Below are 25,990 nucleotides of genomic sequence, written 5' to 3' on the forward strand. Positions count from 1 at the left end.
CCCCCAAACCCTCTGGTTTTCTGATTTCTATGTTGGCCAACATATCTAGCTGTACCTGCACACACACAGAGTTACCCAGGAAACAAACAGAAGTTAGATCACAGCGTTTCATATATAACAATAGCACAGCCTCTCCCCTTGATTTTGATTTCAGTTTTTGCCCAAGGTAAGAAAGGCAGCAAAAGCATTACTTCTATTTGAAGTCAGAGTAATTATAATAAAATTTCCTGTAGGTCCTGCTGTCCTTCCCTTCTTTTTACAAGAGGGTTGGGTACTGTCTCTAAGAGAATATGCTCCACTTGTTTAAAGATTGTCAAGGCAACCTGCTGCTTTCTCATTTCCTCCCATTTAGGCTCTTGTTAATAATAGATTAACAAAACTCAATTCAAAATGGAAATACCTGAACTTTATCCCTGCAAAAATGAAAGTAATAATGAAACAACTTTGTGCCAGGCACTAGGTTATGTGTGTTTATTTATTCTCTCACCTAAAAGTGCTGTTGGCATCTACGCTCACGGTACCACGGGTGCCATTAACACCTCCGTCTTACGAATGACACTTCCATCTAAGGAATAGCGCCATTAGATGCCTTCCTGAGGGCACACAGTATGGAGTCAGGATCAAAGCCAATATGGCCATGGAGCCTGGTACATTCCCAACCAGGATACTATCCCCTGCTAATTTTCACCAGCCCTTCTCAGAAATGTTTCCAATCCACACATCCTGGGAGTCAGCTTCAGATCCCTGAAGTCAGAGCCTCAACCTTGGAATAAACCACCACTGCTTTTATAAAGTCACAACATGTTGGACACCTTCCTGGAGCTGGTTCTCATACAACTCACAAGGTAAGTGTCATGCCCACTTTCCAGCAAGGAAACAGAGATGCTACCCTCACCCACAGCAAAAGCTTATGGAACTTCCCCAAGGCCACACCTAGGAAGTGATGAGCAGGGTTTCAAACTCAGGCATGGGTCCATGTGCCACTGCTCCGGATCAGACATGGCTATCCTTCACAGCCAGTACGGTCTTAGAAAATGGTAGAGAAAGAAAAAGCAAATACTGGGAAACTGAGGTTTGGGTTTTACATAGTATATTAGAAGGAAATAAATGAACAAGAAGAAATTCATTAGCCTATCCAGGAAGCAGGGGTTTCTGCACAGATTCTCTGAGAAAGTGTGGCAGAGCAGAAGGGCACTCGGCCCGAGCCATAGGCCTGAGTTTGAGTCCAAGCCCCGTCATTCCCTTAGGTAGGTTGTTCAACCTCCCTGACCTTAGGCCTAGTCTATATAGTGGGAATTATAACCATTTTATCTATTTCACTTCAGTATCGTGAAGACTGAAAGTCGCTCAGTCACATCTGACTCTTTGCAGCCCCACAGACTGTAACCTGCCAGGCTTCTCTTTCCATAGGATTTTCCAGGCAAGAATACCGGAGTGGGTGGCCATTCCCTTCTCCAGGGAAGCCTCCCATCCCAGGGATCAAACCTGGGTCTCCTGTCTTGAAGGCAGATTCTTTCCTGCCTGAGCCACCAGTTGTGAAGCTTAAATGAGATCAAATATAAGACAGAGCTCTGTATCCAAATGAGATCAAGCTGATTACTATTATTATTATGTGGATTAGTAAGACTCTTCCACAGAAAAGAGAAAAGATGGTGTGTGTATACTTATGCATAATATAGGAATATATATATGCATGAATATGCATATAAGTACATATGTGCAAGTAAGATGTGTTGTGCAAATGAAGATGAAAAAATTAGTCGTAATGTCACAGAAAAAACCCCTGTTCAAGTGTGCTAGGGAAAGCCTGCAGGCCTTGATTTTGAGTTGCCTGTGCTGTGCTGTGCTCAGTCACTCAGTCAATGTCTGACTCTTTGAGACCCCATGGACTGTAGCCTGCCAGAAAATCCATGGGATTGTCCAGGCAAGAATACTGGACCAGGTTGCCATTTCCTCCTTCAGGGGACCTTCCCTACCCAGGAATTGAACCTGTGTCTCCTACATTGGCAGGCATTTCTTTGCCACTGAGCCACCAGGGAAGCCCCTATCAAATCTGCAGATAGTGTTGAAAGATTGCTGCTGTGACCAAGATAAGAGGGACAGTAGTTCTCAAAGGACTAACACCAAGGTCCTTGCTCCCACAGGTGACTTCAGGGAGCTGCACTGAAACAGCGAGCCCCACCCAGAGGGCACTGGAAAAGGAGCTCTTTCATTCTCAGGAGAGTGTGTGTGTGTGGGGGGGGGCGTATAATAAGAAGAATGAAGATATCAAATGGAGCATGAGGCTCTTTGACATGTCCTTTAAAGGGAACCAGCACCAACACCTCTAGACACAACGAGCTTGTTCCTGAGAGACCCCAGGCTGCCCCCTCACCTTTCCTGCCCCCTTCACTCTCCTTCCTCCCCCAAGTCCTCTGCTACCTTTGTTCACTTCTGGGTTTTCTGCTGAAGCTTGTCCTTTATTGGATTTATCATGTCTACTTTCCTTCCCCGCTGGTCGGTTTTTAAACACAGCAGCCAAAATCATCAACATCAGTAGCAATTACATCCATATTCAAGATTACTTTTGTGAAGGGCCTTGCCAGAACCCCAGAAAGCAATCTCTTTCTGAGGATTATGCAAGTCAGAATCTCATTTTTAACTGACATGTGTGATGAAATACATATTATCTACCCATGAAATTTAATGCTCAAGTGGCATAATAAAATGTGTTTGCAGTGCAGACTTCTCTGGATCCATAAAAGGAAGCAAATTTTCATTAGGTTTTTAAGTCAGTGACCAAGTCCCTTAGAAAATGTCAAAACTCCCCTTAGCTTGTCAACCCTACAGAAACAGGTGGTGAGCCAGATCGGCCTGTGGGTCACGGTTTGCCGATCCCTGGTCTAGAACTTTTTATACATTGAGTATTCAGTTCAGTTCAGGTCAGTCGCTCAGTCATGTCCGACTCTTTGCGACCCCATGAATTGCAGCACACCAGGCCTCCCTGTCCATCACCAACTCCTGGAGTCCACTCAGACTCGCGTCCATTGAATCCGTGATGCCATCCAGCCATCTCATCCTCGGTCGTCCCCTTCTCCTCCTGCCCCCAATCTCTCCCAGCATCACAGTCTTTTCCAATGAGTCAACTCTTCCCATGAGGTGGCCAAAGTACTGGAGTTTCAGCTTTAGCATCAGTCCTTCCAAAGAAATCCCAGGGCTGATCTCCTTCAGAATGGACTGGTTGGATCTCCTTGCAGTCCAAGGGACTCTCAAGAGTCTTCTCCAACACCACAGTTCAAAAGCATCAATTCTTCGGCACTCAGCCTTCTTCACAGTCCAACTCTCACATCCATACATGACCACAGGAAAAACCATAGCCTTGACTAGACGGACCTTAGTCGGCAAAGTAATGTCTCTGCTTTTGATATGCTATCTAGGTTGGTCATAACTTTTCTTCTTCACACGAAACCCATTGAGACTGAAGTCCTTTGTCTCTTTCTGCCTATCCTCTTTTCCCTAAGCTCATTATTTTCCCACCCCCTCCCTCCTATTCTGGTTTACCAGTTTATCATTTCTCTTCTAGCTTCACCAATGTGAACTATGACCCTCAAAAGAGAATAAGGGTCATTTGCCACTTGTAGGTGTACCCAGCCTTGCGGGGGTACTGATAGAGTGGGGCCTGTGGTGACCACGTTGGCCTGATCAGTAACCCACCACCCCACGCTCTTCCTTCCTGGTCGAGCCCGCTCCCACAGTGGAGGCGGAAGATACCTGTTGTCCCTTTCCTATCCTTCCTGGCAGACAAGACCCAGGTATATCTGTGGCCCACTCCTGAACAATAAGACTTGAGGAGAAAGAGGCCTGTGTGGGTGCTTTGGGGAAGGGCTTTCCTCACTGGAAACAGCAAGGGTGGAGATTGAGAGAGATACAAGAACAGAAGCCTTCCTCTCCCCTTGCTTCCTGCTTTTGGATGATGCCACGTAAAGACATGACATTTGGAGCTGCAGTAACCAGAAGGGAAGTTCAAGAGCTGATGCAGAAGCATAAGTGTTAATTCACAGAACCACCCCTACAGGTCCCTCTCTCTGGACTGCATGGTATAGGAGGTTATGAACCCCTGTGTTAACACAGACAGCCTTCATTCTTGCGAAGCAGCTGTTGTAACACAGAAAATGAAAAACTGTTCTAAGAAAACAGGAAATGCCAAATTTAATAGACCACCACATGATACTAGTTATACTCTTAATGCCTCCTGATTAAGAAAAACCACATAACAAGCCCCTCCCTGGCAGCTCTGTCCCATCTACGTCAAAACGTGTTCCTATTTCTCCTAATAATTACTGCTTTATCTCCACCTTCCATGTCACAGGCAGGCTTCTTGGAAGTTATCTTATTTTATCATTACCCTTATTCTCTACTTCCTTTTCAGTCATCCTCACTCCTCAAATGGCAGAACACTGTTTTTCTTTCACCCACACTATTCCATCAAATGCTTTCAACAAGAGTTGTCAATGACTTCCATGTTGATAAGCCCAAGCACAGTCTTCAGTGCTTATCTTGCTTGACCTCTCCAAGGTATTTATACTATTCACCATGCCTCCCTGACACCACGTTTCCCCAATTCCTTCTTTGTCTTCCTGTCTTTTTCACCGCCTTCTCCTTCTCTACTGGTTCTGAATGTTAATGTTCCTCAATGTTCTTTCCTCATCTTACACATGCTTCTTCATCTTGGGTAATCATCTACAGCTTTAATTGCTGCCTAGAAATTGATGCCCATACCTGTCAACCTTTCCCCTAAGTTACAGACCCATGAAAAGTGTCTGATGGAGACTGAATGTCTTAAAGGTGCTTTAACCTCAACATGGCCAAGCCAAACCATCATCACCCCTCCTGCCTCAGTGAATGGCACTACAGTCTGCCAAGTGGCCCAGGTCAGAGCCTCAAACATCATTTTGACATCTCTCTCCATGGTCTCGCATATAACATGCATCCCCTCTGCTTGCAATATTCTTCCCTTATTTTGTGACATGGGAATGCCTCTTCATCCTTCAAAAAGGATGACTTTTCATCCCAATGAAAAGTCAGCCCCTCTAGGAAATCTTTTCTAGCTCTAACTGTAAGTTGCTTTCTGCTCAGCCTTTCCTTATTTCTTAGGTTACATGTCTGTTATAGCCTTCATCGTATTATTTATATCAACTGTATATCTGGGCAGACAATGAGCTGGAGAACAAAAACTGTATTTCATTTATATTTGTATAGCCTGCATTTGTAACTAGCAGTGCCAATCTTCCTGTTGACAGTTTATCACTAAAATCCTTCAGGTGTTAGTTCCTTCAGTAAGGTTAAACACGCCCCCAGGAATTCAATACTATTCACTTGCTTACAAACCTTTTTGCCCACATTGATGAATTTCAATCCAAATCAAATCCTCCCTAATTCCAAACACATTCAAATGGACAGAATTCTAGCATATTTTACGAGGTTGCATTATGTCCTATTGTTTCATCGCATTTCGTGTCTTATTTTCTCAGCAAATACATTTAGTCTTCCTGCACTAAGTTGGGACCTCCCTGGCACAATAATCATTTTTATCACTAGATTTGGCCGGAACCACCATTTTGACGGATTAACGTATTGTTTAATGAAGCAGAGCAGTTACTTTAACAAACGCTAATTGTCAAAACTCTGGACTTCAAGTTGGGTAAACATAGTTATTAGTAATAAATGTCCTCAGAGTTGCATTTCTGGCTATTTTTCTAACGAAAATTTCCACAGTATTTAGTACAGGATGTTAAAGAAGCTTAATGATGATTTTAATAGTCTACTTAGACCTTTATAGAGATTGAAAATAAACTGTTTTCTTTCTTCACTAACAGACCCTAATTGCTAAGATAACATATCTTTTTTGAGTTCTACAAAGTTTTTTACTTGAAATTGTATACCAATCACAAGGCCCTTGCTTCATTTACTGGCCCCTTACTCATGTTAACTAGTTTCTAGAGAAGCTGTTTTGCTGTTACTTAATCAAGAACCTTCCTTTGTTATTAATATTAAACTAAATAAGAGCCCAAAGTCTACATTTTCCAGAACTGCAGCATAAATGTCATCACACGTTAGAGTATAAACCATACTCCCTTCAGACCATCTTTTTTTTTCAGATTTATTTATCTATTTTTGGCTGTGCTGGGTGTTTGATGCTGTGCGCAGGCTTCTCACTGTGGCGGCCTCTCTTTGGAGCCTGGGCTCTAGAGCACTGGCTAATTAGTGGTGCCACAAGGGCTTAGTTGCTCTGCAACATGCTGAATCTTCCTGGACCAGGGACTGAACTCCTATCCTCTGCATTGGCAGGCAGATTCTTAACCACTGGACCACCAGTGAAGACCCTCAAACCATCTTTAAAGGATAACAATTATCTTCCATTTCTATTCCCTTCAAGAATTCAAGTGGTAAACTTGACATTATTAGTCATAACTTTATTCAAGTATCAGTGAACAAATATGTTATGAAGCTTCCATTTAGCTGTGTCAAATAACAATGTGTAACATGAGTAACTTCTCCTTCTGAAGAACAGGAACAGAAGCACGATGGGTATCCCCATGCCCAGCTGTGCGAAGCTTTGAAAAGGTTCATGACTCATGCATGGATGCTTTCTGGGGAGAGCAGGGTAGCCCCCCAAGCTGTCTGCAGATGGTCTGTGAGAGCGGGGAAAGGAGGCTGGCTCTGGGATTGCATTATGGTCAAGGGGTGGGCCAGGACGGGGTTCCCATGCATAATCTAGGGCTTGCACAGCATCCAGACTTTCTCATCAATTTGCTCAGAGACGGAACCAAAAAGAAGGAGAATGCTGAAGTTTGAAATCTGTCAGCAAACATCAAAAATGGAGCAATAGCTCTATGTTATTAGAGTCATAATATGTCATAGAGTTCTGTCTAACTCTATGATACAATAGTTAGAAATGGAAGGAAGCCTAGTCTATCAGTTGCTACAATAAGATTGTAATGTTATAATAATGTTACATAATAAACAACCCCCAAATCTTATTAGCTATTCTGTTTGAAATCCTAAAAGATGAGGCTGTTACAGTGCTGCACTTGGTATGTCAGCAAATTTGGAAAACTCAGGAGTGGCCACAGGACTGGAAAATGTCAGTTTTTATTCTAATCCCAAAGAAGGGCAATGCCAAAGAATGTTCAAACTACTGTACAATTGTGCTCATTTCACATGCTAGCAAGGTTATACTCAAAATCCTTCAGACTAGGCTTCAGCAGTATTTGAACTGAGTACTTCCAGATGTACAAGCTAGGTTTAGAAAAGGCAGAGGAACCAGCGACAAATTGCAAACACTTGTTGGGTCATAGAGAAAGCAAGGAAATTCCAGAAAAACATTACTTCTGATTCATTGACTATTCTAAAGCCTGGACGGTGTGGATCACAGCAATCTGTGGAAATTCTGAAAGAGATGAGAATATCAGAACTTCTTACCTGTCTCATGAGAAACCTGTATGCAGGTCAAGAAGCAACAGTTAGCATTGGATATGAAACGACAGACTGGTTCAAAACTGGGAAAGGAGTAAGACAAGGCTGTAAATTGTCACTCTGTTTATTTCACGTGTAAGTAGAGTACATCATGTGCAATGCCAGGCTGGATGAAGCACAGGCTGGAATCAAGATTGCCCAGAGAAAAATCAACAAGCTCAGATATGCAGATGATACCACCCTTATGGCAGAAAGTGAAGAGGAACTAAAGAGCCTCTTGATAAGGATTAACGAGGAGAGTGAAAAAGTGGGCTTAAAACTCAACATTCATAAAAGTAAGATCATGGCATCCTGTCCCATCACTTAATGGCAAATAGAAGGGGAAAAAAATAAAAACAGTGACAGATTTTATTTTCTTGGGCTCCAAAATCATTGCAGATGACGACTGTGGTCATGAAATTAAAAGACGTTTGCTCCTTGGAAGGAAAGCTAAGACAAATCTAGGTGGTGTATTAAGAAGCAGAGACATCACTCTGCCGACCAAGGTCTATCTAGTCAAAGCTATGGTTTTTCCAGTGGTCATGTATGGATGTGAGAGTTGGACTATAAAGAAAACTGAGCACTGAAGAATTGATGCTTTTGAACTGTGGTGTTGGAGAAGACTCTTCAGAGTCCCTTGGACAGAAAGGAGATCAAACCAGTCAGTCCTACTATGAATATTCATTAGAAGGACTAATGCTGAAGCTCCAATACTTTGGCCACCTGATTTGAAGAACTAACTCATTGCAAAAGACCCTAATTCTGGGAAAGACTGAAGGCAAAAGGAGAAGGGGGTGATAGAGGATGAGATGGTTGGATAGCATTACCAACTCAATGAACATGAGTTTGAGCAAACTCCGGGAGATACTGAAGGACAGGGAAGCCCAGCAACAGTCCAAGGGGATGCAGAGAGTCGGACACAACTTAGAAACTGAACAACAACAAAATCTTAATGGCATGCCAAAAAAAAAAAAAAAAAGTTGTTCTCAAGGCTGGAATCAACAAGACAGATCTGCTGATCTTGCCAGAACGTACTCATCTGGGTAAGTCAGCTGTAAGTGGAGCTCAGCTGGCTTTGTCTAGGATGACTTGTAACTCAGCTCTGCTCCATGTTTCAACCTCCAACAAGCTAGTGCGGCCACACTATCAAGGCAAAGGCAGAAGTAGAAATAGTCAGTCCAGTTACAAGCATGTTTTAAACTTCTGTTTGTAGGAGTTTTGCTACATTTGTATTGACGAAAAGAGCTACATATCTAAGCCCAGAGCTACAGCAAGAAAACAAAAGCTGTATGGAGAAAAAGAGTGAAGCATTGGGGCCATTTTTGCAATCTACAGTACAAATAGATTACTAACATATCATAACCTCTTACCCTACTTTACAGTACTAAGAGAAAGAAAGTCAGTTCAATCACTATCAAGTGCCAGAACTGTTCTTGAAATTGGGACTATAAAAAAATAAATGAGATACTACTAAAGAGTTTACAGCTTATTACTTGGAGGTAATTAAATAAATTAGCACATTATTAAGATAAATCAAAATTCAGTGCAGTAAGTATATCAACAGATAGTTTAATAAAGTGGCACAGAAAAGATACCAATCAAGTCTTTTCCCTCCTCTACTATATATTTCACAGCCAATTTAATAGATTTTTATGGAAATTAAATTTCCTCCTGATTTCGAAGACATAAAGAAAAAGCTGACTGTGATTCCCCAAAGAATAGCCTCACAAAATTGCAGTATCTTTAAAAACAAAACTAAATTGTAAGTTCTATCAGGCTAGCAGAAAGTCATTTGATTCTTTTGTTGCTCAATTACACTTAGTAGTCATCCAGTTTCAACCAAAATTTATTGTGTGCCTACCTGTGCAAGCTATTTTTTCTGGGAATCTGCTGGGATTTGGGGAGGCCTGGGAAAGAGGATTAAACAAAGATGATTTAAAAATATGGTGAAGTGAAGTGAAGTCGCTTAGTCGTGTCCGACTCTTTGCGACCCCATGGACTACATGTAGCCTACCAGGCTCCTCTGTCCATGGGATTTTCCAGGCAATAGTACTGGAGTGGATTGCCATTTCCTTCTCCAGGGGATCTTCCCGACCCAGGGACTGAACCCGGGTCTCCCGCATTGTAGACAGACACTTAACCATCTGAGCCACCAGGGAAAAATATGGTATCTGCCTTCAAATAACTTCCAGCTTAGTCCTACTTACTCTGAAGTCCATTGTATAAAACATATACAAGCAAAGCTGCTGGGCTTGAAGTAAAAGTTGGGAGCCTGCAGCCCCCTCTGTCCCAGGCCACTGCTGAGGACACTGTCCAGAGACTTGAAGACTGCACGCATGCTCAGTCGTGTCTGATTCTTTGTGACCCCATGGACTGTAGCCCGCCAGGCTCCTCTGTCCATGAGATTTCCCAGGCAAGAATACTGGAGTGGGTTGCCACTTCCTTCTCCAGGGGATCTTCCTGACCCAGGGATCGATGCCATCCCCTGCATTGGCAGATGGATTCTTCACCACTAGGGCTACCTGGGAAGCCCAAGTCTAATCCATCTCACTAGTGTATAGTGAAAAGGCAATGGCAACCCACTCCAGTACTCTTGCCTGGAAAATCCCATGGTGGAGGAGCCTGGTAGGCTCTAGTCCATGGGGTGGCTAAGAGTCGGACACGACTGAGGACTTCACTTTCACTTTTCACCTTCATGCATTGGAGAAGGAAATGGCAACCCACTCCAGTATTCTTGCCTGGAGAATCTCAGGCACAGGAAGCCTGGTGGGCAGCTGTCTATGAGGCTGCACAGAGTCGGACATGACTGAGGACTTCACTTTCACTTTTCACTTTCATGCATTGGAGAAGGAAATGGCAACCCACTCCAGTATTCTTGCCTGGAGAATCCCAGGGAAGGGGGAGCCTGGTGGGCCTGTCTATGGGGCCGCACAGAGTCGGACACGACTGACGTGACTTAGCAGTAACAGTGTATAGTCACACTGCTGGAAACATGTGCCTTTGTCTCTTCAGTGCTCTCTCTTATGTAGACATATGGTGACCCACTCCATACAGAAACTTTAGTGTAACATGGCATTAAATGAAGCTGGAACCAGAATATGGAAGACCTCGAATATATATAATACAAAGGAACTCTGAATATGGCTCACAAACTTCCAGGTCATTGGCTGTAAGTGGAATCATAATGGGTTATTCTAGCACAGTTTGCGAATAAGAAGATGAGTTAATCTTCCAGCTTGTGGCAGTTTGTGGCTTATTCTTAAACTTTGAAATGGAATTCTTTGAGACTTAAAGGGATATAAATACATTGCTGGATTTTCTCCATTTGTCAAGATTGTTTATGAGGGGAAAGCTTACCATTGTTCTGAAATATTTTTTCCTCTAGTTAATCCACATTATTTTTAGGGGGCTTTGCTAGAAGGAAGACTAATTCCTCATGTTCCTTCCCTCTCTTTTAGGTCCTACTCCCATAGCTTTAAACTGTCACTTGGAATCTTTTGGGAGGGTGAAACAGAAGTGGGCAGACAAGTGTTTGGAAAATAAATTCTCCATAAAACTCTACCATCCTATAAACGGTTCTGTCTGGATGGATTCCTTGAGATGTGTTTTATTTCCATTAAAAACTCAAAAACTTTGAAACATTCACTGGTCACATCCCAAAGCCTGATGGGGAAAATATTCATCATCTGAAGTATTCAAGACAAGCTTGAAGAAATAAAAGAAACGAATTGTTCACCGGACCACCTTGGGAGGCAGAAGTTCCCGCAGAGCCCAAGACGGGTGTTAAAAGCTTGTCCAAACAATGTTCCGTTCAGAAAAGAAGAGGTGGGGGACGGACGGTGCCCAAAGCTAGCGGGTCAGTGTCGTTCTCTGCTTCCTTTGCCCCTCTCTTCTCCTCTGTCTTGCGTGTCCTCACTTTACCAGCCCCATCCCCGCTCTCCCCATCCTCCTAACTTCCCGGTCCGTCCGGGGTCGGCGACCACGCCCACCTCCCCAGACCCGAGTCGGGCGGAGGGGGGTCCTCGCGTCCCCAGTCCCCAGGCTCACGCCTTTCCCTCCGCCGCTCCGGCCACCCCCTCACTTCCCGGCCAAAGGGGATCCTGGCCAAGGGGGCCGCCCCGGCCTCGGCCCTTCCCCGCCCCGCCGGCCGGACCATAAAGCGCCCAGCCCTGCCTCCAGCGCACCCCGCTCCGCGGCGCCAGGACCCGAGCGCCGCCCCCGACGGCTGCCCGGACGCCGCCGCGCTCGCCTCACCTGCGCCGCCCGCGGGAAGCCCGACCCGGGGCCGCGCGCCGCCCGCACGCCCAGGCCGGGCCCCGGCTGCCGAGACTCCCGCGCGCCCGCGGGGAGCGCGCAGCGCCAACATGCTGGCCCCGCGCGGAGCCGCCTTCCTCCTGCTGCACCTGGCCCTGCAGCCCTGGCTGGGGGCCGGCGCCCAGGCCGCCCCGCAGGGTAAGTGGGTGCGGGCCGGGCTCCGGGCCACCGAGCCCGCCGTCCCGCAGCTCCGCGCGGGCGAACGGAGGGACCCGCCCCGCGCGCTGCTCCGCCCTGGGCTCCTGGGTCCCTCTGGGCACCTCACTGCGCCTCTGGGGCCCGAGGGAAAGCGTATTGTGCTTGGAAGCGGTCATTAGAGATTAGAATTTTCGGGGATTCGATTTACCGGCGGTGAGATCAATTCCCTATACAATAGTTTGGGGGTGTAAAATTTATGTTCAATCTAGGCAAAGAGGTGGGGTTCACTACTAAGTTTGTAGCGCGGCCCTAGACCTCGAACACGTCCTGTCTGGAGTACGGTGAAATCTGGATTTTGTGCCTTGCGGCTCTGTGGGCCGCCCTCCCCTCGGCGATGACATCCTAAATCCTTCGATGTTAGCCTAGTCTGAGGCCACATACCCAAGAAAGGCGCAGTATTACTCTTGCCTTGCCGCTGACCTTTTTCTGCTCCAGCTCTGCTGGAGCTTTGGGAGGTGGCTTGATCTGTGCCCTGGTGGCTCAGAGATTAAAGCGTCTACCTGCAATGCGGGAGACCTGGGTTCGATCCCTGGATCTAGAAGACCCCCCCCCCCCACCCCCACCCCGAGAAGGAACTGGCAACCCACTCCAGTATTCTTGCCTGGAGAATCCCATGGACGGAGGAGCCTGGTGGGCTACAGTCCACGGGGTCGCAAAGAGTCGGACACGACTGAGCGACTTCACTTCACTTCACTTGATTCTGGAGGTAAATTGAACAGGAAAGCTAAGAAATGGGTCTTTTCTCTACAGAGGTTAAAAATTCGATAAATAATTTGAAAAGCACTTGGATAATCGGTCTTCAAACTCCTTTGTGACAAGAACCGTTGTGCAGAAAGCACTTAAGCTTAAACAGAATTTTGGGAAGACCGAAAGGAAGAAGTTATTTAACCAAGAAAAGATCTTAGGGCTCTAATTGGCTAGCCAGCGATCGCCTTCATCTGTTTGAAATTGATGCCTGGGGTTAATTTCCTTCGAGCTAAGGAAATAAAACTTGAAGTAAAAATTGCTTTTTCTAGAAAGCCAGAGTCAAGATTGCTTATCCTGGTCCCTTCCCCTCCCACTTCAGTAATTACCCGTTTAAACTTTGCATTTCACCAAACAACTCATTCTGATTCTAGACCAGGCTACCAGAATTTTATTGTCAGGGGGTACTGGACTGCGTTTAGTTTGAGTTGAAATGTTTAAAACGCTGCAGTTTATTCATTGCAGCCTTGCTTCTGGGAAAATAAGAAAGGAAACTTTTTTTAAAAATTAATGTATAATTGGCATATAATGTTATATTAGTTTCAGGTGTACAACATAGCGATTTGATCATTGTATGCATTGCAAAACCTTCACTACAAGTCTATTTAGTATCTGTCGCCACACATGGCTGCAATTTTTTCCCTTGTGATGAGGACTTTAAGATCTACTCTCTTAGCAACTCTCAAATATGCAATACAGCACTATTAACTGTAGTCACCAGGCTCTATGTTATATCCCCACGGCTTATTTTATAACTAGAAGTTTGTACCTTTTGGCCCTCTTCATCTATTTCACCCCCATAACCACCACTCCCACTTCTGGCAACCATTAGTCTGTTCTCTGTATTCTATGAGATTCTTCTTGTTTAATAAGATTTTGCATATGAGATCATACGTAATTTTTTCCGCATTACACTTAGCATAATGCCCATGAAGTCCATCCATGTTGTTATAAATGGCAAGATTTCATTCCTTTTTCATAATTGGATACTATTCTATCATATATGTGTGTCTACACCTTTATATATGTCATTTTCTTTATCCATTCATCCACTGATAGACACTGGTTGTTTTCATATCTTGACTATTATAAATAGTGCTGTGATGAATAACTCCACGTATCTTTTAGAGTTAATGGTTTTGTTTTCTTTGGATAAATACCCAGGGGTGAAATTGCTGGATCATATGGTAGTTCTATTTTTAATTTTTTGAGAACCCTTCATACTGTTTTCCATAGTGACTGCACCACCTTGCATTCCCACCAGTGATGGACAGGGTTCCCTTTTCCCCACATTCTCACCAACACTTGCTGTTTCTTGTCTTTTTAATAATAGCCATTCTAACAGGTGTAAGGTAACATGTCATTGTGGTTTTGATTTGCATTTCTCTGGTTACTAGTGACGTTGGGCATCTGTTCATGTATACGCTGGCTGTCTGTCTTCTTTGGGGAAAAGTTTATTTGGATTTTCTGCCCACTTGTAAATATGTTTGGTTGTAGTTCTTGGTTGTTTTGCGTGTCTCTTCTGTTGAGTTGTATGAATTCATTATATGATTTGGATATTAACCCCTTACAGCAGAGATGTGATGTGCAGATATTTTCTCCCGCTCCATAGGTTGCCTTTTCCTTTCACTGGTTTCCTTTGCTGTGAGAAGCCTTTTAGTTTGACGTAGGCTCCCTTGTTTACTCTTCTTTGTTGCCTTTGCTTTTGGTGTCAGAAGGAAGCTTTCTAACACAGTTCAGAAACTTTCTTATTGCAGACATTATTTAACAGGTTTGAATTCATGGGTCTAATATTTTGCGTTACTCGAATTTTTGACATTTGAACACGCAATTTCATGATGTGCAGGTATGGATTTTGCTTTTTCTGAGACATAGCTGCTTGTTTTGTGGAGACTTGAAATCAGGCTATACCTACATGATCTGGTTAATTTAATTGCTGTAGATGATCTGATTAAGTCAAATTTCTGATAGATGCCTTTATTGAATTGATTAGTCTTACAGTTATCAGCTCCGCTGAAAAATTTGCTCTCTCCTTTTTCCTCTGAGCTGCCTTGCTATTTTTATTAGTAAGTATTTGATTTTCATGATTTGGTGGTTGGCCTCATTGGTAGCAATAATTTCACCTGTACACTACTTGAAGGTTGTGCTTAGACCTTGGCACTATTACTGAAGTGTAATAACATTAATAGAAACTTGTAGTGTCTCATTTCCTTTTCAGAATGCTCTCCAAGCTCATTACTAACTAATCCCAACTCTGCCTCTTGAGAGAGAAGTCAGTAGATTGGAAGAACCATACAGGTTGAAATGTGATTAATTTAGTTTGAGGTGAATTGTGAAGTAATCATGATCAAAGCAAGAATCAGGAATACCAAGAGTTTAGTTCTGCATGCTGTTCCCATCCTTGAAACACACATCTCTTTCCTGAAGATGTCTTGTCCTAAAGGGAACTTTTAAATATGTTGTCTTATTTCCCTTCTCTTTTACTGGTGAAAATATAAAGTTTCCAGTTCTCTGTAAATTTAAAAACTCTCCACCCTTTCTTGAAGTACCCTGGGCAGCAATCCTCACGTTTGGGGAATGTGGGACACAGGAAAGAACATAATAGATAATCTGCTTTCCAACATTGCTAGTGTTAATTTCATTATTGTGAAAGGTTCTCAGTATACATGAAAGAAAGAATACACATCCAATCTGAAGACAGATCGTCTTATAAAAAGAGTAGACATTCCTAAGTAACTAGGCTTTTTACTTGTTTCTTTTATAACTATTTTTTCTTACAAAAGCAATACAACTTCATTGTAAAAAGAAAGAACAAACAGAAAATTGGGTAAACAAAAGAAAAGGAAGTTTAAAATGTAAATATAATCATGCAAATGAGAGATAGGTACTATTCATGTTAGCATCTTGTCATATTGGTTTTCAATTCTTTTTGTAGTTCAGTTCAGTTTAGTTGCTCTTTGTGACCCCATGGACTGCAGCACGCCAGGCCTCCCTGTCCATCATCAAATTCCACAGTTTACTCAACTCATGTCCATTGAGTCAGAGATGCCTCCAACCATGCCATCCTCTGTCGTCCCCTTCTCCTTCCACCTTCAATCTTTCCTGGCATCAGGGTCTTTTCAAATGAGTCAGTTCTTCGCATCAGGTGGCCAAAGTATTGGAGTTTCAGCTTCAGCATCAGTCCTTCCAATGAATATTCTGGAATGATTTCCTTTAGGATGGACTGGTTTGATCTCCCTGCCTTCCAAGGGACTCTCAAGAGCCTTATCAATTCTTCGGCCCTCAGCTTTCTTAAAAGTCCAACTCTCACATCCATACATGACTACTGGAAAAACCATAGCTTTGACTAGACAGACCTTGGTTGGCAAAGTAATGTTTCTCCTTTTTAATCTGCTGTCTAGGCTAGTCATAACTTTTCTTCCAAAGAGCAAGCATCTTTTAATTTCATGGATGCAGTCACCATCTGCAGTGATTTTGGAGCCCAAGAAAAGAAAGTATGATACTGTTTCCATTGTTTCCCCATCTATTTGCCATGAAGTGATGGGAACAGATGCCATGATCTTAGTTTTCTGAATGTTGAATTTTAAGCCAACTTTCTCACTCTCTTCTTTCACATTCATCAAGAGGCTTTTTAGTTCTTCTTCGCTTTCTGCCATAAGGGTGGTGTCATCTGCATATCTGAGGTTATTGAAATTTCTCCCGGCAATCTTGATTACAGCTTGTGCTTCATCCAGCCCAACGTTTTCTCGTGATGTACTCTGCATATAAGTTAAATAAGCAGGGTGACAATATACAGCCTTGACGTACTTCTTTCCCAATTTTGAACCAGTCTGTTGTTCCATGTACAGTTCTAACTGTTGCTTCCTGAACTGCATACAGATTTCTCAGGAGACAGGTAAGGTGGTCTGGTATTCCCATCTCTCTCAGAATTTTCCACAGTTTGTTGTGATCCACACAGTCAAAGGCTTTGGCATAGTCAATAAAGCAGAAATAGATGCTTTTCTGGAACTCTCTTGCTTTTTCCATGATCCAGCAGATGTTGGCAATTTGATCTCTGGTTCCTCTGCCTTTTCTAAATCCAGCTAAAACATCTGGAAGGTCACAGTTCATGTACTGTTGAAGCCTGACTTGGAGAATTTTGAGCATTACTTTGCTAGCATGTGAGATGAGTACAATTGTGCGGTAGTTTGAGCATTCTTTGGCATTGCCTTTCTTTGGGGTTGGAATGAAAAATCTTTTCCAGTCCTGTGGTCACTGCTGAGTTTTCCAAATTTGCTGGCATGTTGAGTATAGCACTTTCACAGCATCATCTTTTAGGATTTGAAATAGCTCTCCTGGAATTCCATCACCTCTACTAGCTTTGTTTGTAGCAATGCTTCCTAAAGCCCACTTGACTTCGCATTCCAGGATGTCTGGCTCTAGGTGAGCGATCACACTGTCATGATTATCTGGGTCGTGAAGATCTTTTTTGTACAGTTCTTCTGTGTATTCTGGTCACCTCTTCTTAATACCTTCTGCTTCTGTCAGGTCCATACCATTTCTGTCCTTTATTGTGCCCATCTTTGCATGAAATGTTCCCTTGGTGTCTCTAATTTTCTTGAAGTGATCTCTAGTTTTCCCCATTCTATTATTTTCCTCTATTTCTTTGCATTGATCATTGAGGAAGGCTTTCTTATCTCTCCTTGCTATTCTTTGGAACTCTGCATTCAGGTGGGTATATCTTTCCTTTTCTCCTTTGCCTTTTACTTCTCTTCTTTTCACAGCTATTTGTAAGACCTCCTCAGACAACCGTTTTGCCTTTTTGCATTTCTTTTTCTTCCGGTGGTCTTGATCCCTGTCTCCTGTACAATGTCACGAACCTCCGACCATAGTTCATCAGGCACTCTATCAGATCTAATCCCTTGAATCTATTTCTCACTTCCACTGTATAATTGTAAGGGATTTGATTTAGGTCATACCTGAATGGTCTAGTGGTTTTCCCTGCTTTCTTCAATTTCAGTCTGAATTTGGCAATAAGGAGTTCATGATCCGAGCCACAGTCAGCTCCCGGTCTTGTTTTTGCTGACTGTATAGAGCTTCTCCATCTTTGCCTGCAAAAAATATGATCAATCTGATTTCAGTGTTGACCATCTGGTGATTTCCATGTGTAGAGTCTTCTCTTGTGTTGTTGGAAGAGGGTGTTTGCTATAATCAGTGTGTTCTCTTGGCAAAACTCTTATTAACCTTTGTCCTGCTTCATTCTGTACTCCAAAGCCAAATTTGCCTGTTATTCCAGGTATTTCTTGACTTACTACTTTTGCATTCCAGTCCCTATAATGTAAAGGACATCTTTTGGGGGTATTAGTTCTAGAAGGTCTTGTAGGTCTTCATAGAACTGTTCAATTTCAGCTTCTTCAGCGTTACTGGTCAGGGCATAGACTTGGATAACTGTGATAGTCTTTCTCCCCATAATATATCATGAACATCTTTCCATATGTAAGTATTCCGCTGCATTACCCTTTTTGATAGTATTACTCTTTTTGGGTGGACCAAAATTTCCTGGGTAGCTCAGCTGGTAAAGAATCCACCTGCAATGCAGGAGACCCCAGTTCAATTCCTGGGTTGGGGAGATCGCCTGGAAAAGGGATAGGCTACCCACTCCAGTATTCTTGGGCTTCCCTGGTGGCTCAGATGGTAAAGAATCCGCCTGCAATTAAGAAACCGCAGGAGACCTAGGTTCTATCCCTGGGTTGGGAAGATCCCCTGGAGGAGGGCATGACAACCCACTCCAGTATTTTAGCCTGGAGAGTCCTCATGGACAGAGGAGTCTGTCTGGCTACAGTCCATAGGGTCACAAAGAGTTGGATGAGACTAAGCGCAGCATAAAATATATTTAGCTGGGGCTCTAGCGTAGGACACTTGATTATGTCCAGTGTTCTGAAATTGTAAATAATTTATTGAACATTTGCAGTGCCACAGGATGGTTTGGGATGGCTGAACCCCTGTAGTCTCTGTCAAACCCTACCATCTCTGGTAAAGAGAGGTGAAATGCTATGCCAGCAAAGATCCAGGTTTCCCACCTCTTCCAATTAGATTTTCACACAACGCCTTCCTATATAGAAGCTTTAGAATTAATACTGGTGGTGAATCTCCTTGTACCTAAATACATTACTGTGTTATCCATAATTTTCTTAAGATAAATTTCTTTAGTAGAGTCACTAAATCAAAGAGCATGTGTGTCTTGGGGTCTTTGATACTGTTTTTTAAACTGGCTTCAAAGTGTTTATTTTAGTGTAAATCTTTACCCACCGGTATATGAGTACCCAGTTCCCTGAATTCTCACCAGCAGTTGGGTATTGTTGTATTTATTGTTTTTTCAATTTGATGAGGGAAATAATACCTTAATGTGTTTTTTTAATGTTTATTTATTTAAGAGTCTGACACAACTGAGCGACTTCACTTTCACTTTCATGCATTGGAGAAGGAAATGGCAACCCGCTCCATTGTTCTTGCCTGGAGAATCCCAGGGATGGGGGAGCCTGGTGGGCTGCTGTCTATGGGGTTGCACAGAGTTGGACACGACTGAAGCGACTTAGCAGCAGCAGCAGCAGCACAGACTTGGGAGACAATGTCTATCCCCTAACCTGGGCCTTGTTCACCTGTCTTGCTTCCTGGCTAGAACGAAAGCAGTGAATACATTTAGCCCAAGCTGCTGTCACTCAGAGAAGGCAATGGCACCCCACTCCGGTACTCTTGCCTGGAGAATCCCATGGATGGAGGAGCCTGGTAGGCCACAGTCCATGGGGTCGCTAAGAGTTGGACATGACTGAGCGACTTCACTTTCACTTTTCACTTTCATGCATTGGAGAAGGAAATGGCACCCCACTCCAGTGTTCTTGCCTGGAGAATCCCAGGGACGGGGGAGCCTGGTGGGCTGCCGTCTATGGGGTTGCACAGAGTTGGACACGACTGATGTGACTTAGCAGCAGCGGCAGCGTTGCGTCTTCACTGCTGTGCAAGGGCTTTCTCTGGTTGCAGTGAGCAGGGGCTCACTTCCTTGCTCTGTGCAGGCTTCTCATTGCGGTGGCTTCTCTTTTGAGGAGCACAGGCTCTTGGCACATAGGCTTCAGTAGTTGCGGTGTGTGGGCTCATGAGTTGTGCCTTGCGAGCTCTAGAGCACTGGCTCGGTAGTTGTGGCACACACACACACACATACACACACACTTAGTTGCCTTGCAGCATGTGGGATCTTCTCAGAGCAGGGATCAGACCAGTGTCCCCTGCATTGGCGGGTATATTCTTAACTGGATCACCAGGGAAGCCCTACCTTGATGTTTAAGTTAGCAATTCCTTCATCATTAGTTAAGCACGTGAACATATTATTTGTGTACTTATTTGCCCTTGTAATACTTTTTCTGTAAATTGTTTTTTCATGTTATGTACCCATTTTTTTTCTGTTAGGATGGTTATTTCATTGATTTGTAAGAACTCTATAAATTACGAATACTGTGACCATCTTTAGTAACCAGCTTATTATATCCAGAAAATAGCTCTGGAGCCTGAAGTTCTTGCAGGCTGTGGAATTGTTCAAACAATTTTGCATAAACCAAAAGAAACACTAGGTAACAGTCTAGTGATAGTTACCCAAATTTGGCCTTTGCAAACTTTGAAATTAACTGGACACGCTTTTTTATAGCTTTCATAAAGTTTAAAAGTGCAGCTGGCTTGTATCAAAAGCGACTTGCACAATATAAATTTAGATTCTAGATTTTGTAGACCAACTCTGTCAGGCTATACAGTCAAGAAATAGAAAGCTCGTTGTACTGTTTTGTTTCCATTTTGTTTCCACATTGTCACACTCACAACTTCTTAGCAGAGAAATATTGGAGAACTGAAAATGCACGAGGGCGCGCTTAGGTCCCACAAAGGCAGCAAATTGTTTTGTTGACACGGCATCTGCCACCACATCCATGCTTTCTATGGCCTTCCCGTGTCATTTATTACTGACCAGGAAGAGACAGTTGGATTTGATCCAGGAGGCGCATGAGGGATCCCAAGGCAGAAATTCACTACTAGGGGACATAGGAAAAGCAATGACTTGGATGCTGTTACCTGTATGCATGCCTGCATGCTAAGGTTGCTTCAGTCATGTCCAATTCTCTGTGACCCCATGGACTAAAGCCTGCCAGCCTCCTTTGTCCATGGGATTCTCCAGGCAAGAATACTGGAGTGGGCTGTCATGCCCTCCTCCAGGGGATCTTCCTCATCCAAGGATCAAACCCACATCATTTCTTATGTCTCCTGCATTGGCAGGTGGGTTCTTTACCACTAGCCCCACCAGGGAAGCCCATGTTCTCTCCCGATCCCCCACACGCTAAACATTTAGTGCTTTTCCTGGTGGGCATTTTCAGAGTCACTTCTTCAGGCAAAATGGGTTTGCAAATTTTGTCTTCTCTTGGGGTCTATAACTTGGTGATGAATATTGTGCTATATTTCTTCTAGTTCAAATATCCAGTCACCGTAGAGTGATAAGAGACAACTGGCAAGTTTGACAATGTGGAAAAATGATTATAATATCAGGTTACTTCATAGCTTACTGTGAAAATTGTCCCCCCTCAAAAACAAAACAACAAAAACCACATTTGTCCGTAAGTTAAACCTTTCACTGATTGTCCTTGTCTTCCCATTCTCCCCAGTCTTTGACCTTCTCCCATCTGCCAGCCAGAGGCTGAACCCAAGTGTTCTGCAGCCGATCCTGACAGACCCCACTTTGAACGAGCTCTACGTGATCTCCACCTTCAAGCTGCAGTCGAAAAGCTCGGCCACCATCTTCGGCCTTTACTCTTCAGCTGACCACAGCAAATATTTTGAATTTACTGTCATGGGACGTTTAAATAAAGGTAAGCAAGTTTGTAGAAATCATTTTCTTAAAAATCCTCTCTGCCTCTTCCAGGATTTGGTGGACGGGGGGCGGGGGAGGGGGTTGTCTTCTTTCCTTCAGGTGGTTCCATCCACCATTCATTTCAGCTTTCAATTCCAAATTCTTCTACTTGTACATTTACCTGTATAGGGAGGGTGAGTTGATATCGGGAGAAAGAAGGAAGACTTGCTTGTGGCCAAAATGCACTTTGACATTGCCCCATCCTCATGTTATTCTGGATCCAGTTCCTGAAGGGACAGGACCCAGCACAATTAAGCCACTGTATTAGTTCGATCTGTTGTAACACATACCATAAACTCCATAAAGTTTGTGACTTTAATTTCCCATAGTACCAGAGACTGGTAAGTCCAAGGTCAAGCTGCCAGCAGATTGGGTGCCTGCTGAGAGCCTGAGTGCTGACTTATAAGTGGCCACCTTCTCACTGTGGCCTCATATGGCCTTTCCTCGGTGTGTACTGGTGGAGAGAGAAAGAGAAAACTCTGTCTTCCTTTTCTTATAAGGACACTGATGCCATCAGGAGGGCCCTGCCTTCATGACCTCACCTAAACCGAAATCCCACCCAGAGGTCCACTTCCCATACCATCACTCTGAGGACCGGGGCTTCAGCACATGAATTTGAGGGGAACACAAGCACTCAGCCTGTAATAGCCACCCACCCCATTCTTTGTGCTCCCGTAGAGGCATGTGGCTGGAGGAGCCTGGTGGGCTGCATCCATGGGGTCGCTAAAAGTTGGACACGACTGAGCGACTTCACTTTCACTTTTCACTTTCATGCATTGGAGAAGGAAATGGCAACCCACCCCAGTGTTCTTGCCTGGAGAATCCCAGGGACATGGGAGCCTGGTGGGCTGCCGTCTGTGGGGTCGCACAGAGTCAGATACGACTGAAGCGACTTAGCAGCAGCAGCAGCAGAGGCATGTTGTAGACTTAACTCCTAGCTCTGCACGCAGCGCCTGGACTTGATGGAGACAATATCTCACAGGTGGAACTAAATGAACAGCTCTCTTTTCTACCTGTTTTGTGCCAGTTTACACAGATCTGTCATTTGGTTGTTCCCCCTGCTGTCAAATGTTTCACTGTCAAAGTGAGTTACTACGGTATGCTAAGAAATGACTCCCAAAGAAAAAGGTCACTGTTTTTTCATCTCCTCCTCTTCCACCCGTGCCCTGGGGACAGCACCTGTTCCTGCTTATTGAGGAATGTGACAGATACGTGTCTGTGCTGCCTGATGTTTTTAATAAAAAAAGGAGGAGGATTGATCCTTCCTGCAGAGATTTTTTTATTTATTTCAATTTGCTTTACAGAGGAGATCCTTCGAGCACTTCAGACTCTCTCAGACTCTAATTGTGATTGAACACTTACAGCTGCAGGTGTTAGGAACTGAAAGAAACCCCTAATTCTTAGCGTTCATAGGACAATAGAGTTAAAAGCAAAAAGGAGTGGGGTTTTAGTGGCTTCCTTTATGTCAGTTTCCAATATCCTCCTTCCCTCCTCCCACTCCCACCCCACTGTCCAGTCTGCTTTCTCTGTTCCTCATGGCCTCTCAGGGGCTGAGGTGCGGTTTCAGGTCATGGAAGGAGCTGGGGACCTGGTTCATGATTTAGCCGGTGGTTCATTCCTGCTCCCTCTGCCCCACCTGAAGCCATGCTGGGAGGTCATTTCCCCCATCTCTCTACCGTGGTTCTGAAAACCCCATTTTGCCTCAGATCTACTGAAGGAACAGCTCGTCTTCTGTACTCAGTTTATGATATATAAAAACCACCCTGCTCTTTAGAGGAGGAGCTTCTCTTTTAAGAAGCTACCTAAGCTATTTTAAAGGCTCTGGAAGGTTTTTCTTTTAGCTCACTCAGCTTGGCGGCTAAAAGGCCCTTGGTAGAGTGAAGAGCTCTGCCTCTAGGTTTTTACTCTCGCTGAATCTCACTCTACTTCTAAATCTGCCATAGTGGAAAAACAGGAAGAAACTCCCCCCTCCGCCTGCACTGATTTCTTTCTATTTGCTCTGTAGAGGCTGGGGGAATGCTTGGGCAGGTAGATGTTTTTCCTTTGAAGAGTCATCAGTGAGTCAACCAGAGGAGCCTGGAAGGCTGTAGTCCATGGGGTCGCTAAACACGACTGAGTGACTTCCCTTTCACTTTTCACTTTGATGCATTGGAGAAGGAAATGGCAACCCACTCCAGTGTTCTTGCCTGGAGAATCCCAGGGACGGTAGAAGCTGGTGGGCTGCCATCTATGGGGTCACACAGAGTTGGACACGACTGAAGCGACTTAGCAGCAGCAGCAGCAGTGAGTCAACTGTTAACACCAGCTGATTTCTATGTTAAAGGAGAAAAAAGAGGAAATGATTGTGAATACCTCTCCGCCTGCCAGCCTACTAGAAAAGATAAATAGCTCTTAGGAAAAAAATTTGTTTTTAAAGGAGTCCTATGACAATTCTCAGAAAATGAAGAGGAATTTATATCAGAATTAGAGTTGTGAGAGTTGAAGAATTTGACATTCAAGTTTCCCTGGAGCAGTAGGAAAAAATGCAGAGATTTGCCATCACTGAAAGGTCTCGGAAGGAGCAGCAGCGTGTTCTGACTGGAACAAGAAAGATAAGTCAGTGGGTCCATCAGGTCCAAGAAAAAGATGTGATGTGTGGTTGTAACTCTCTGTGGAGGTGTTCAGAGGTGGTGTTGGGTTGCATCCTGGACACCTGTACGTCTTGTTGTCCAACCTCAAGAGTAAACAAAGAGCCCACACATCGTTGGTTTACTGGAAAGGGGCTCTTACAAGTCTGCAGCAAAAGGTCCTGGAGAGATATCCCACTGTATCTGGCAGACAGCAGGCAGGACATGGCAGCAATCTTGGCCATTCAGGGGGATAGGGAGGCTACCATTTGTAGGGGGAACTGACATCAGATTGACTGTCAGTTACCAGGGAAACCAGCAGCTGGGACACATCTCTCACAGCCCCCTCAGATTAATGACCTCAGATTAATTAAACGCAGATGTGTGTTACTGAGTCCAAGTTCACTCTGCTCACCACATGACAGGCCGGTGAATCGTGAGACAGGTGTCGAGGCAAGGAACATGACTTTATTCAGAAAGCTGGCAGACCGAGAGGATGGCAGAGGAGTGTCTCCAAAAAATCATCTTTTCAGGGTCTGGATGCCAGTTTGTTTTATGGAACAGAGTGGGAGAGGAGGTGAGGAAGTAAAGTATAAAGGCCACTTATTTTGCAGAATAGGAAAGCATGTGTTAACTTCTTTTCTGCAGCCATGCACAGATGGGCAGAGTCAGATTGTCTCCCTATGAGCTGAACACAGCCACTTTAACTTTCGGGCAGAGGGACCGTGTTCCCTGAGGCAGGCCGTTATCTATGATTATAATAACAAAAGCAACAGAAAGCAAAGGTTAAAGTCAAAGAAACAGATCCAACAGGAGTCAGAATTGACTCTTCCCTGTTACAGTAATAAATTAGTAAACCAGCAGGTGGAGTTGTCCCGGCCTAAGGATTAGAACAGTCACTAGCTGGGGCAAGGGGTAAGCACAGTCATGTGAGTAGGGAGTGGGTGAAGCAGGGACCAGGCGAGCAAGAGATCGCAAAGGGCAGGAGGACATCTTTGGTGGCCTGACCCTTCGGGTGGCTGTGCACCCCTGCTGTGATCTGTGGAGGGTGGGGAAGAATCACTGTCCTGGAAGGTGAACCCCAGTCATCATTCAGCTGACTCGGCTCAGCTGATCTTCATGGAGAGTAGTGAAACAGAAGAAGTCAAGATATATCTCTTGTGACTAAAAACATTGGAATAGGAAATAAGACACAAAGTTATGGTTAAGGGCGACTACACGGTATCAAAGAGCAAGGTTTGGTCATCTGGGCCCTAGATGAGCTCCTATGCAAAACTCAGGCGTTTCCTATGAGAGCTGCAAAGAAGGGAGTTTGCCACTGGGCTCTCTGTTTCTCCGTGACTCTGTTTCTTAGGCTGCAAAAATCACTGCAGATGGTGACTGCAGCCATGACATTAAAAGATGCTTGCTGCTTGGAAGAAAAAGCATGACAAACTTAGACAGCAGATGAAGAAGCAGAGACATCACATTGCTGACAAAGGTCCATCTAGTGAAAGCTATGATTTCTCCAGTAGTCATGTATGGATGTGAGAGCTGGACCATAAAGAAAGCTGAGCACCAAAAAACTGATGTTTTTGAACTGTGGTGTTGAAGAAGACTCTTGAGAGTCCCTTGGACGGCAAGGAGATCAAACCAGTCTAATTTCTAAAGGAAATTTCATTGGAAGGACTGATGCTGAAGCTGAAACTCCAATATTTTGGCCACCTGATGCAAA

General features: G+C 44.2%; 1 protein-coding gene across 1 annotated transcript in view; it reads left to right on the top strand.

Moving 5' to 3' along the window:
• Positions 1-11,307: 11,307 nt before the first annotated feature.
• THBS4 (thrombospondin 4) overlaps positions 11,308-25,990 on the top strand; it is a 57,326-nt gene continuing 42,643 nt past the window's right edge. The window contains exons 1-2 of the mRNA XM_069597602.1: positions 11,308-11,946; positions 21,426-21,629. Coding sequence (XP_069453703.1) covers positions 11,859-11,946; positions 21,426-21,629 — 292 coding nt within the window. The 5' untranslated portion in view covers positions 11,308-11,858. The remainder of the gene's footprint in view (positions 11,947-21,425; positions 21,630-25,990) is intronic.

The sequence above is a fragment of the Ovis canadensis genome, chromosome 7 (genome assembly GCF_042477335.2).
Source record: "Ovis canadensis isolate MfBH-ARS-UI-01 breed Bighorn chromosome 7, ARS-UI_OviCan_v2, whole genome shotgun sequence".
Classification (NCBI taxonomy): domain Eukaryota; kingdom Metazoa; phylum Chordata; class Mammalia; order Artiodactyla; family Bovidae; genus Ovis; species Ovis canadensis.